This window comes from Mandrillus leucophaeus, unplaced genomic scaffold, assembly GCF_000951045.1.
Source record: "Mandrillus leucophaeus isolate KB7577 unplaced genomic scaffold, Mleu.le_1.0 Scaffold366, whole genome shotgun sequence".
In the NCBI taxonomy this organism is placed as follows: Eukaryota; Metazoa; Chordata; class Mammalia; order Primates; family Cercopithecidae; genus Mandrillus; species Mandrillus leucophaeus.
In genome coordinates, this window is record NW_012103876.1 from 1726442 (window position 1) to 1740072 (window position 13631).

Below are 13631 nucleotides of genomic sequence, written 5' to 3' on the forward strand. Positions count from 1 at the left end.
GTTAGCCAGGATGGTCTCGATCTCCTGACTTTGTGATCCGCCCGTCTCGGCCTCCCAAAGTGCTGGGATTACAGGCTTGAGCCACCGCGCCCGGCCGTGGAACAGTTATACATCTTGACTGCAGTGATGGTTATATAAATCTACACATGTAATAGAACTAAAAAGAGAGAGCTTCACACAAATGACTGCATGAGAATGGGTAGAACTGAATAAAGTCCTGGATTGTACCAATGCAAATTTCCTATTTGTGATACTGTACTATAGTTACAGTTCTCCTTGTATTTGGGGGAGAACAATGTAAAGGACACACAGTACTTGTAAAAGGTTTTGCAATTTCCTGTGAATCTACAATTATTTAAAATAAAATAAAAATAAAAAGTTAAAAAAAAGTTACCTGGGCTTGTCACTCCACCCCTTACCCCATTTTTATTGATTAATTACCAACAGGATTTTGCTGTGTTGCCCAGGCTGGCCTCATACTCCTGTGCTCAAGTGATCCACCTACCTGAGCCTCCTGAGTAGCTGGGACTGTGGGTGCATGCCACCATGCTAGCTCTGCTTTATTTTATTAAAGTACAGTTAGGTTAACTTGTTTCTGTTTGTATTCCATTTTTGGTACCCTGTGAACTTGATTTTTTTTGAGTATGTAAAACATTTAATTTATGCCCAGTGTTCCATTATTGGAACGCTAAGCTTGTGAGAGTTATTTGTATCCTACTGCTCAAGGTCATTGCCAAGGTCTGATTTTTCACATAAAAAATGTGCAATCTCAGGAGTAAGTGGTTTAACATGACTCTAAGAAGTGTTTATAGGCACACAAAAAGACATATTCAGGGAAGTGTTTACCACTACCACCACTGCCATCATTACCACCCAGTCCGGTACCTTTTCTCCTTTTTATCCCATTCCCACCCATTCTCTATATGTAAGCAATTTTATTAGTCTGTGGCTTACCTTAACTTTGTTTCTTTTTTAAACAAATGATCAGAATTGTGTGTATTTTTAATTTATCCTTTTTTACAAAAAGATATGTATATTTAATATACATACTCTTGTATTTTGCTTTTTAAACTTATCTTAGAATTCAGTTCATAGAAGGCTGCGTGTGGTGGCTCACACCAGCGTTTTGGGAGGCTGAGGTGGGCAGATCATCTGAGGTCAGGAGTTCGAGACCAGCCTGGCCAACTTATCTTCTTTCAATATGCATAAGGAAACATTATGGAAAACATTAAACATTACAGAAAAATAAAATTACAGATTAATATCCCTTGCAAACATTGATGCAAAAACCCTTAATGAAATATTAGCAACTGGAATCCATCAATATATAAGAAGGATAACATCGCAACCAAGTAGGGTTTTTATTCCAGGAATGCAAGGTTGGCTTAATATAAGTAAATTAATCAGTGTAACATACCACATCAACAGAATAAAGAAGAAAAACTATGATTATCTCAATAGATGGAAACAAGATATTTGGCAAATGTCAGTACTCATTCTTCATAAAAATAATAAACTAGAAGTGGAAGGAAGCTCCCTCAATCTAACAAAGGGCACCTATGAAACATTTATAGCTAACGTCACACTTAATAGTCAAAAACTGGATGTTTTCACCCTACGGTCAGGAATGGGGCCATAATGTCTACTCTCACTGCTTCTCCAACATTTTCCTGGAGATACTAGCCTATGCAATAAGGCAAGAAAAAGAAAGCAAAAGCATACACAGATTGGGAAGGATAAGGTTAACTGTATTTTTAGACAACGTGATTGTGTATGTAGAAAATCCTAAGGAAAACAAACAAAAATCCTACTAGGATAAGTTAATTTATTAAGGTTGCAGGGTTTCTATACACTACTAATGAGCAATTGGAAAATGATAGGTCAAGAAGCTATATGCATTTGTCAAGACTCACTGGATGGTATGTATGCAAGTTAGTTTACATAATTTAATTGTATGTAAATTATACTTAATCTTTAGAAAATTAAAATAAATCAAGGTAAAGGCCAAGTAAAGTATCTTTTAGTATAATTTGAGTGAGTGGCCAATTTGCCCCTTCTGAGAGAATTTTAAAGTAGTGCCAGATTTTGTATAAATCATGTTCATCTGTTTTAATTCCTAATTCGTTTTTGTTACCCATTCCTTAGCTTTTCCATTTCTTACCAGCATCTGGGCTTATATGAATGGATAGTAGAGGAATTGGACCCAAATGAAATACTCCTGACAAAGTGTTAGAGCAAGCATGGTATTCATGTGCACTTTCTTCTGTCTGACCACTACAACATACTGCCTCCTTTGAATACTGAATTTGGGATTAAGCAGCCCTGGGTTTAAATTTGGATTCTGAACCTGATTAGCTACATAAACTTAAGCTAGTTAACTCCACCTCTTTGAATGCTTTTCTTATTCATTAAATAGAGGTAACATTGCCAGGTGTTGTGGTTTATGCCTGTAATCCCAGCACTTTGGGAGGCTGAGGTGGGCGGGTCACCTGAGGTCAGGAGTTTGAGACTAGCCTGGCCAACATGGTGAAACCCCATCTCTACTAAACATACACAAATTAGCTCGGTATGGGGGTGTGTACCTATAATCCCAGCCACTCAGGAGGCTAAGGCAGGAGAATCGCTTGAACCCAGGAGGTGAAGATTGAAGTGAGCTGAGATCCCACCACTGTACTCCAGCCTGGGTGACTGAGTCAGACTCTGTCTCAAAACAAATAAATAAATAAATAGGGATAACATTATAAGAAAAATAAATAAGGTTGGGTGTGGTGGCTCATGCCTGTAATCCCAGACTTTGGGAGGCTGAGGCAGGAGGATTGCTTGAGCGTAGGAGTTCAAAACTAGCATGGGCAACATAGCAAGACCCTGTTTCTAAATTAAAAAAAGAAAAAAACAGGAAAAAAAACCCCAGAAAACAAATGAGATAATGTGACAATGACTGGCACATTGTAGAGGCTCAGTAAATGTCTTAATCTTACCAGAGTATTTTAATTAAGTCCTATTACAGTACTATTTGGTATGACATTTTCTTGTAATAGAAGAAATCAGAGCTGCACAATACTTGTCTTGGTTGCCAGCTGGGTGTTTAGGGACGGAGATAGGAAGCAGTCATGGAGCTGATGGAGATGAACTGCAGACAAACATACACCATAATTTCCCCAAGGGTCACCACTACACAATGACTCTCTTATACTTATTTCCTATACCAGCAATTGTTCATGAATTAATATTCATTCCAGTTTATTTTTTTTCCTCTGGATTTTAAAATTACTGGCTCAAGGAAGGAATCATTGGTGTTAGCCAAAAACCATTTCTTTATCCCTTCCTAACGAAATACTTCACTAATTCATGCTTAGAGAAACTGAATTCCTAATTCTTACTATCTGGGGTCATTCTACAGGTCCAGCTCTTTTCTTTCTTGGGTCACCTCTAGTTCCCCTAATATTGGATATATCTATTTCATTCACCCACCAAACCTTTAGTGAACACTTACGCCAGGCCTATGGATAAAGATCAGAGAAGAAGGCAGGGCTTAACAGTTAAATAAATTTATTTATTTATTTATTTATTGAGACGGAGTCTCACTTTGTCACCCAGGCTGGAGTGCAGTGGTGCAATCTCAGCTCACTGCAAGCTCTGCCTCCAGGGTTCGCGCCATTCTCCTGCCTCAGCCTCCAGAGTAGCTGGGACTACAGGCATCCACCACCATATCCAGCTAATTTTTTTTTTTGTATTTTTAGTAGAGACAGGGTTTCACTGTGTTAGCCAGGATGGTCTCAATCTCCTGACCTCGTGATCCGCCCACCTCGGCCTCCCAAAGTGTTGGGATTACAGGTGTAAGCCACCGCAGCCGCCCTCTATTTTTATTTTTTTTGAGATGGAGTCTCACTCTGTCACCCAGGCTGGAGTGCAGTGGAGCGATCTCAGCTCACTGCATCCTCCACCTCCTGGTTCAGGTGATTCTTGTGTCTCAGCCTCCCGAGTAGCTGAGATTACAGGTGTGCACTACCACGCCCAACTAATTTTTGTATTTTTAGTAGAGACAGGGTTTCACTATGTTGGCCAAGGCTGGTCTTGAACTCCTGACCTCAGGTGATCTGCCCGCCTAGGCCTCCCAAAGTGCTGGGATTACAGGCGTGAGTCACTGCACCCAGCCTTAACAGTTAAATATTGACAGAAGAGTAAAACCGTTAGGCAAATTGATAAGGTTAGAAAATTTAGGCTCCATTTAGGGTACTGTGCCTCTTTCCAATAAATTATATCTCAGTTGTAAATAATAATAATTAGTTGAGAACCTCCTTTCCAAAAGTTAAAGACATGAGAATAATCCTTCTACTATTGTCTTCCTATCTTAATTAGTTTGGAATTTTCTTTTGTAAAATTCTGTTCCTGACAGGTAACACAGATAGAAAAGTTAATTTAATAAAAATGATTTCCAAGAGGTTTCTTTTTCTTTTTTAAATAACCGCTCTCCCCAACAAAACTAAGACTCACCTTTGGCTCCTCTCAGGAATGTCCAGCACAAACCCAAACATCATCTCAGCAATTTTATTGGAGCTGCAGGTGGGGGTCCTGTCCACCTCTACGGCTATGGAGAGCATCCTCTGAAGCTGGCACACAATCCTGAGTCCAGAACATAGGACACATATGAGTGTGAGGGTCTGGCAAGGAGCCACTCTGTGGCTGGGAGGAGTCCCCACCAGTGTACATCGAGAGTAGAGACTACTAAAGGACTTATAAAGCACACACAAGGTCAGGGAGAACTACTCAAGCCATCAGCATGCTTTTATTTAGCAATTTCACCTACCTGAATCCCTTTTGCCAGAACATACTATCTGAACCTCTCAGAACCTGGGGTTGAGCTGTAAAAGCAAGCTGCTTTTAAATTCAAAAATAGAACCACACAACCTTAAGGATCTAGAGAACTATAAGGATCATCTGATCTCTAACTTCCCTATTTTGCAGATGAAGAAACAGGTCCAGAGTGACTTAAAATGATTTAAATTTCTTTGATACAGGAGAAAACATGTATTTGCCATACAGTTTTCTCCTGTTACTGTTTCCTTTACAATAGTTTCTTACTAAGATCAGTCTCAGAACCTCCCCTGGTGGAACCTGACCTTCCTTCTCATTAGATCTAACTGTGGGAGACAGACAGCCTGATGTGGCATTAGGTGTCTGGGCAACCTCTCAGAAAGGTGAGCCTGGCCTGACATCAGCCTTTTCTAACGTGTTATTTGTGATGGAAGAAAGGCTTTACTTTAAGAAAATCTGCAGCTAGCAACACAATAGGTGGGCCAGATCAGGAGCTCTAGCCTCAGCGTCTGTCTCTACAACGATAATAAGCTGTTCAACCTTTGACAAGTTACTAAACCGCTCTGAGTCTAAGTGTTCTCATGTATAAAAAGGGTGAGCAATAATATAATCTACTTTGTAAACTTGTGAGTGCTGTATAAAATATCTCACAGATAGGGATTCTAGTGATAAGTGGTAGCAACCTATTATTGTTGTTAAGATCATAACAAAATTGACTTTTAGGGGACCCTATTGTTACTTCTACTAACATGTATTTATAAACATTTATTATGATGATGATTATTTGATATTAGCTTCCACTGAAGGAACAGTGTCCACCTCCCTCTTGGGTCTCTATGTGGCCCCTGTGGGAGAACGCCACTTTAGGGCCTTCCTCAATCTGCCCAAATGCTTCATTGTTCCAAAACATTCCCCTTTAGACATAAAATTGTTTCCTAAATTAGTTATAATTATTTATAATTTAGGAAACAATTTAAACTTGTAGGCCTTCCATAAAAATCAGATTGGTGCAACCAGATTATAATATAACATTGTGAATTCAGACACAAATGTATTTGAAATGTCCAGTGTGACTGGCTTTTAACAATATGATTGACATGGAATACTGGGTTACTTGTGCAAAGGTAGCCCCAGCCCCTAATATCCTGGCATCTCTCAAAACATGCCAAGGCCACTCTCAACTCCATAAAAGAAATGCCATGAATTTCTTTCCAGTCCAGTCTGTGGTGATGAGACCTGCCTTCGTGTGTTGGAACCTGCAGGCTGAACTGCTATTTTCCTCCCGGGACCTGGGGAGAGAAAGCCAGGTCCTTGAGGACTCGAAGTTAACAAAACTCGCACTACACACCACTCCTTCTCTATGGCAACAGATACCTAAAGTGATGAGCAGCTGTAACCCTTTACTGTCTCCTGAAATGCAGGAAATGAAGGGCAGTGTTCTCTAGCATTTGTTTTGTGTCTGCGTTGTGACTTCGTAATCACTTTGTGAAGTCCTGTTCATTCTAGGGGTGAAAGCACCTGGTTTTGTTCCACCTTTTAAATTAGAAAATTAGCCTTTAGTTAAACTAAGTCTTGAATAAGCATCAGCCTATGTTCTAAGATCTTGTTAATTTGGGGGAAGCTGCTCTTAGGGATTGGTGCTGTTCTCTAAAATGCTAAACCCCAGGAAAGATAACTGCCTGCCCCTTACAGCTGATTGGTGTTCTTTGTCAGGTTGGGCTGGGAAGGAGGGTGGCTACCGCTGGCCTTCAAGACTCCTGTTCCTGAAGACATTTGATTTCCATTTGGGGGCTGAGTCAATCCATCTGCAGTTACTGCTTTGACCAGCCACTTGATAACATCCCTGCAATGGAAAAAAGAAAGAAAAGGTTTATTCTTTCTTTCCTGTGCAGAAATAAATAAATAAATAAATTTATAAATAAATAAATAAATAAAGAGAAGGTTTCAATGTCTGCTGTATTTATGGTGCTCAGAACCACAGCCTTAACCTGGGCCCCGAGATCCCTGGATTTCTCTACGGGCAACAAAAAGGCCCTTCGGCTATTTTCAATAATTAAACAAGTCTAACAAAAACATCACATTTAACTGCAGTAAGGCTATAAAACCCGAGTAAGGCCAGGAATGGTGGCTGATGCTTGTAATCCCAGCACTTTGGGAGGCCCAGGTGGGAGGATCTTTTGAGACCAAGAGTTTGAAACCAGCCTGAGCAACATAGCAAGAACCCATCTGAGTCCCCACCAGTGTACATCGAGAGTAGAGACTACTAAAGGACTTATAAAGCACACACAAGGTCAGGGAGAACTACTCAAGCCATCAGCATGCTTTTATTTAGCAATTTCACCTACCTGAATCCCTTTTGCCAGAACATACTATCTGAACCTCTCAGAACCTGGGGTTGAGCTGTAAAAGCAAGCTGCTTTTAAATTCAAAAATAGAACCACACAACCTTAAGGATCTAGAGAACTATAAGGATCATCTGATCTCTAACTTCCCTATTTTGCAGATGAAGAAACAGGTCCAGAGTGACTTAAAATGATTTAAATTTCTTTGATACAGGAGAAAACATGTATTTGCCATACAGTTTTCTCCTGTTACTGTTTCCTTTACAATAGTTTCTTACTAAGATCAGTCTCAGAACCTCCCCTGGTGGAACCTGACCTTCCTTCTCATTAGATCTAACTGTGGGAGACAGACAGCCTGATGTGGCATTAGGTGTCTGGGCAACCTCTCAGAAAGGTGAGCCTGGCCTGACATCAGCCTTTTCTAACGTGTTATTTGTGATGGAAGAAAGGCTTTACTTTAAGAAAATCTGCAGCTAGCAACACAATAGGTGGGCCAGATCAGGAGCTCTAGCCTCAGCGTCTGTCTCTACAACGATAATAAGCTGTTCAACCTTTGACAAGTTACTAAACCGCTCTGAGTCTAAGTGTTCTCATGTATAAAAAGGGTGAGCAATAATATAATCTACTTTGTAAACTTGTGAGTGCTGTATAAAATATCTCACAGATAGGGATTCTAGTGATAAGTGGTAGCAACCTATTATTGTTGTTAAGATCATAACAAAATTGACTTTTAGGGGACCCTATTGTTACTTCTACTAACATGTATTTATAAACATTTATTATGATGATGATTATTTGATATTAGCTTCCACTGAAGGAACAGTGTCCACCTCCCTCTTGGGTCTCTATGTGGCCCCTGTGGGAGAACGCCACTTTAGGGCCTTCCTCAATCTGCCCAAATGCTTCATTGTTCCAAAACATTCCCCTTTAGACATAAAATTGTTTCCTAAATTAGTTATAATTATTTATAATTTAGGAAACAATTTAAACTTGTAGGCCTTCCATAAAAATCAGATTGGTGCAACCAGATTATAATATAACATTGTGAATTCAGACACAAATGTATTTGAAATGTCCAGTGTGACTGGCTTTTAACAATATGATTGACATGGAATACTGGGTTACTTGTGCAAAGGTAGCCCCAGCCCCTAATATCCTGGCATCTCTCAAAACATGCCAAGGCCACTCTCAACTCCATAAAAGAAATGCCATGAATTTCTTTCCAGTCCAGTCTGTGGTGATGAGACCTGCCTTCGTGTGTTGGAACCTGCAGGCTGAACTGCTATTTTCCTCCCGGGACCTGGGGAGAGAAAGCCAGGTCCTTGAGGACTCGAAGTTAACAAAACTCGCACTACACACCACTCCTTCTCTATGGCAACAGATACCTAAAGTGATGAGCAGCTGTAACCCTTTACTGTCTCCTGAAATGCAGGAAATGAAGGGCAGTGTTCTCTAGCATTTGTTTTGTGTCTGCGTTGTGACTTCGTAATCACTTTGTGAAGTCCTGTTCATTCTAGGGGTGAAAGCACCTGGTTTTGTTCCACCTTTTAAATTAGAAAATTAGCCTTTAGTTAAACTAAGTCTTGAATAAGCATCAGCCTATGTTCTAAGATCTTGTTAATTTGGGGGAAGCTGCTCTTAGGGATTGGTGCTGTTCTCTAAAATGCTAAACCCCAGGAAAGATAACTGCCTGCCCCTTACAGCTGATTGGTGTTCTTTGTCAGGTTGGGCTGGGAAGGAGGGTGGCTACCGCTGGCCTTCAAGACTCCTGTTCCTGAAGACATTTGATTTCCATTTGGGGGCTGAGTCAATCCATCTGCAGTTACTGCTTTGACCAGCCACTTGATAACATCCCTGCAATGGAAAAAAGAAAGAAAAGGTTTATTCTTTCTTTCCTGTGCAGAAATAAATAAATAAATAAATTTATAAATAAATAAATAAATAAAGAGAAGGTTTCAATGTCTGCTGTATTTATGGTGCTCAGAACCACAGCCTTAACCTGGGCCCCGAGATCCCTGGATTTCTCTACGGGCAACAAAAAGGCCCTTCGGCTATTTTCAATAATTAAACAAGTCTAACAAAAACATCACATTTAACTGCAGTAAGGCTATAAAACCCGAGTAAGGCCAGGAATGGTGGCTGATGCTTGTAATCCCAGCACTTTGGGAGGCCCAGGTGGGAGGATCTTTTGAGACCAAGAGTTTGAAACCAGCCTGAGCAACATAGCAAGAACCCATCTCTACAAAAAAAAAAAAAAAAAAAGCTAACTAAAATATCAACATTTTTCTTTGAGTTATAAGTATTTATAAGTATTCAAAAGTAACTCCAGGGTCAAACAGTACTATCTGTGCCTTCCTGACCAGGAACATTTCTAAACCAAGTGGAAAGTTGGACTGGATGACCATAGAAGTCCTTGCCAGCTCTATATTATTGTCACCTATTAATGTTAACAACTAAGGTTTACAGTGTGTGCAGTGGAATCATACTTTATACAGGGCTGAGGCTCTATAAGTTAGTAAGGTAAAACATCTCATATAGTCAAAACTACTTTTCATGATCACTTAGGTAACCTAGGTAAAAATAGTAGATTGAATATACACACCTAATTTTGTTTCCTCCAAAACCTCACTAATATTATAATAAATAACTTTTGAAAAATATCTACAAGGACGAAGAGGAGAGAAGATGATAGCAGTGAAATTTTGAAAGGTGGAAGGCAAATGAAGGATATTCATAGAATGTTACATAGTAGTCAATATGAATAAACTACAGTGACAGGCAACAATATGGACAAGTCTTGGTACTATAAAATAGTAAGTGAAAAATAAAATTCTCAGTAGATTACATACAGCATGATACCTTTTAATACAGACCTAAAGGAACTAAAGTAAAAAAAATTTTATAGGAATATATGTATATGCAATAAAACTACATAGAAAGCAAAGAAATGAAATGATGACCATGCAGAATGATGATCACCTCGGGTGCAAGGTGAGTGAGAAGGGGTGTGGAGATGGGTTCTTGCTATGTTGCTCAGGCTGATGGATGAGGGGTGAGGTAACTGTTAAGGGCTTAGTCTTTGATTTGGGAGTAGGTTGAGAGATGCCGATTACAAAATTAAAGGCAACCAATTAACTAAGCAAATAAAGCCACTGTGCCATTTTTTTTTTAAGATGATGTTTAATCCAAGCCTATGAATGAGGCAAAGGAACACATTTTAATTGACTTAGTGGAATTGAGAAAGCTGAATCCTAAGCCAGTAGCAGAGAAGAGCTATCCTATTTAATCCTATGTACTTAAAAAAAAAAAAACAAAAAACAACTTCAATAAGCTCTGTAAGCGGCAGCACCAGGTTTCTCTGAAGTGACAGTGAAAGAGAGGTAAACTGAAATAAGTAGGAGGAGGCTGGGCATGGTGGCTCACTCTTGTAATCCCAGCACTTTGGGAAGCTGAGGTGGGCAGATTGCTTGAGTCCAAGAGTTTGAGACCAGCCTGGGAAACGTGGTGAAAACCTGTTTCTACTAAAAATACAAAAAATTAGCAAGGCGTGGTGGTGCATGCCAGTAGTCCCAGCTACCCAAGAGGCTGAGGTGGGAGGATCACCTGACCCCATGGAGGTCAAAGCTGCAGTGAGCTGTGATCGGGCTGCCACACTCCAGCCTTGGGCAACCAGAGTGAGACTCCACCTCAAAAAAAAAAAAAAAAAAAAGAAGGATGGCTTGAAAGCTGCTTAAGAAATTTTTAGACCTCTAGATCTTCCCCAGTCCTGCAGACTACAAGTTAACTTTGTGGAGAGGTAAACCAGATGGTCTCTGGACTGGGATACCAGGCATGGCTTGGAAGCAGGCACTGAAGCAAATGGGGCACTAAATGAACATATGCATGCTGAATGCAGAGACCCTTGCCATCTTCTCACACATGTCTTCCAACACCTTGGCATCCTGTCTTCATCCTTCATGTAAGAGGTTGGATGTCTTCTCTGTAAAACTGAACCAGCCCAAGAGGAAAGACCTTGACTCAAGAAATTTTCTTAGAAATGAGAAATCAGGGCCGGGCGCGGTGGCTCATGCCTGTAATCCCAGCACTTTGGGAGGCCGAAGCAGGCGGATCACGAGGTCAGGAGATGGAGACCATCCTGGCAAACACAGTGAAACCCCGTCCCTATTAAAAATACAAAAAATTAGCTGGGCATGGTGGTGGGCGCCTGTAGTCCCAGCTACTTGGGAGGCTGAGGCAGGAGAATGGCGTGAACCCGGGAGGCAGAGCTTGCAGTGAGTCGAGATCGCGCCACCACACTCTAGCCTGGGCGACAGAGTGAGACTTTGTCTCAAAAAAAAAAAAAAAGAAAAAAGAAATGAGAAATCAGTTCCACCTACAGGGAAGTGCAGAAATGACAAGTCCTCTCATGTCTTCACAGCTTCCATTATCTTTTGAGTCTCGCACCTTTAAATATGGATAGACGATAGACTACCAACATTTACCAGACATCTATGGAAAGAGACTGAAACACCTCTCCTTCCTCCCAAAAAAGCAACTCGGAGAAAACAGACATTATGTAGAAGAGAAACAGAGAATAAACAAAAATGAAAATTCTGATTAGCAAAATCAAAGATATGAGATGATACGGATCCAGGAAAGAAGAAAGTAAGAATACAGTTTATATTATTAATTTTTTGCAGAGTCAGGGTCTTGCTATGTTGCCCAGGTTGGTCTTGAACTCCTAGCCTCAAGTGATCTTTCCACTTTGGTCCCTGAAAGTGCTAGGATTACAGGCCTGAGCCACTGTGCCTGGCCTATTATTATTATTTTTTAGAGATGAGGGCTTGCTTTGTTGTCCAGGCTGGAGTGCAGTGGCACCATCATAGCTCACTGAACTCCTGAGCTCAAGCGATCCTCCTGCCTCAACCTCTCCAGTAGCTGGGACTACAGGCACATGCCACCATGCCTGGCTTATTGATTAATTTTAATAAGGAAGACAGAGAAAAAATGAAAGAGCTCTGGGAAATTAGAAAGATAATAACAAAAGTGAAAAATCCTGTTTATTAGAAATGAAGGACATTTTTCCAGACTGAAATGGCCCACTGAATGCCCAGCACAATGGATGGGTATAAACCTAGGACAGGCACATTTGGCAAAAAGAGAACTTTACAAACTTCCAGAGAGAAAAACCAAGGCACATACAAAGACTCAGTAATCAAAATAGCTTATGTCTTCTTTTTTTCCCCCCCTGACAGGGTCTTGCTCTGTCACCCAGGCTGGAGTACAGTGGCACAATCTCGGCTCAGTGCGACCTCTGCCTCCAAGGCTCAAGCGATCCTCCTATCTCAGCCTTCCGAGTAGCTGGGACCACAGGTGTGTGCCACTACCCCCAGCTAATTTTTTGTAGTTTTGGTAGAGATGGGGGTTTGCCATGTTGCCCAGGCTGGTCTTGAACACCTGAGCTCAAAGTGATCCACCCACCTCGGCCTCCCAAAGTGCTGGGATTACAGGCATGAACCACCACACCTGGCTACTTATGATTTCTTAACAGCAATTCTGGAAGCTAGAAGACAATGGAAGATTTCCTTTGATGTTCTGTAGAAAAGTTATTTCTAAGCAAATCATATATCCTTAGCCTAATTATCAATCAATGCATGAGAAGATAAAGACATTTGCAGACAAACAAGATCTCAAAAACTTTACTTCCCATACACCTTTCTTAGAAAGCTACTAGGAATGGATTCCTTAAATGAAGGTATGAGCCATGAAAGAGAAAGACAGGACAAACAAGTCATCCAACCTTGAAAAGCATTAAAGGGGACTCTCAAATTTACAATGAAGACTGGGAAAGAGGACGAGTGATCCAGATTGAAGGAGATCAAAACATTCTACCTCAGATTTTTGAGAAGAAACTAATAGGACAACCTGGTGTGAATAAATATCTTGAGGGGATATTGAGACCAACTGAGGCAGGAAAATAGGGTCTGGAGGCAGGGAACCTACGGCCAATTCATGTTGAATTCCTAGAACTAAAGCAAAAGAAAAACCCCAATTTTCCATGCCCAAGTACCAAAAGGACCAGAGGCTTCTCCCTTTGCAACCCTGGCCCCTCCCACAACTAATCAAACTGATGGCAGGCCACTACTTCATTTACATAGGGTGTACATCAAGTACAATGGGAAACCTCTAGAGGGTATTTAAACCCTAGAAAACTCTGTAACCAGGCTCTTGAGTTGCTTGCTTGGGCCTGCTCCCACCCTGTGGAGTGTGCTTTCGTTTTCAATAAATCTCTGCTTCTGTTGTTTCATTTTTCCTTGCTTTGTTTATACATTTTGTCCAATTCTTTGTTGAAGACACCAAGAACCTTGACACCCTCGGGAGGGTGTCAAGTAGGAGAGAATTTGGGGTTGAATTCTGATATGTACAAGAAAAGCAAGAAACTTAAAAATAGGATAATTATTAACCTTAGGGAAAACAAAAAGATATGAATAAAAG

The 13631-nt window shown here is 40.6% G+C and overlaps 1 protein-coding gene across 1 annotated transcript in view; it reads right to left on the reverse strand.

Moving 5' to 3' along the window:
• Positions 1-13631, reverse strand: part of SIMC1 (SUMO-interacting motifs containing 1) — a 50888-nt gene that overhangs the window by 13869 nt on the left and 23388 nt on the right. Inside the window, exons 6-7 of the mRNA XM_011990003.1 lie at positions 8859-9011; positions 4495-4623 (exon numbers count right to left, since the gene is read on the reverse strand). Coding sequence (XP_011845393.1) covers positions 4495-4623; positions 8859-9011 — 282 coding nt within the window. The remainder of the gene's footprint in view (positions 1-4494; positions 4624-8858; positions 9012-13631) is intronic.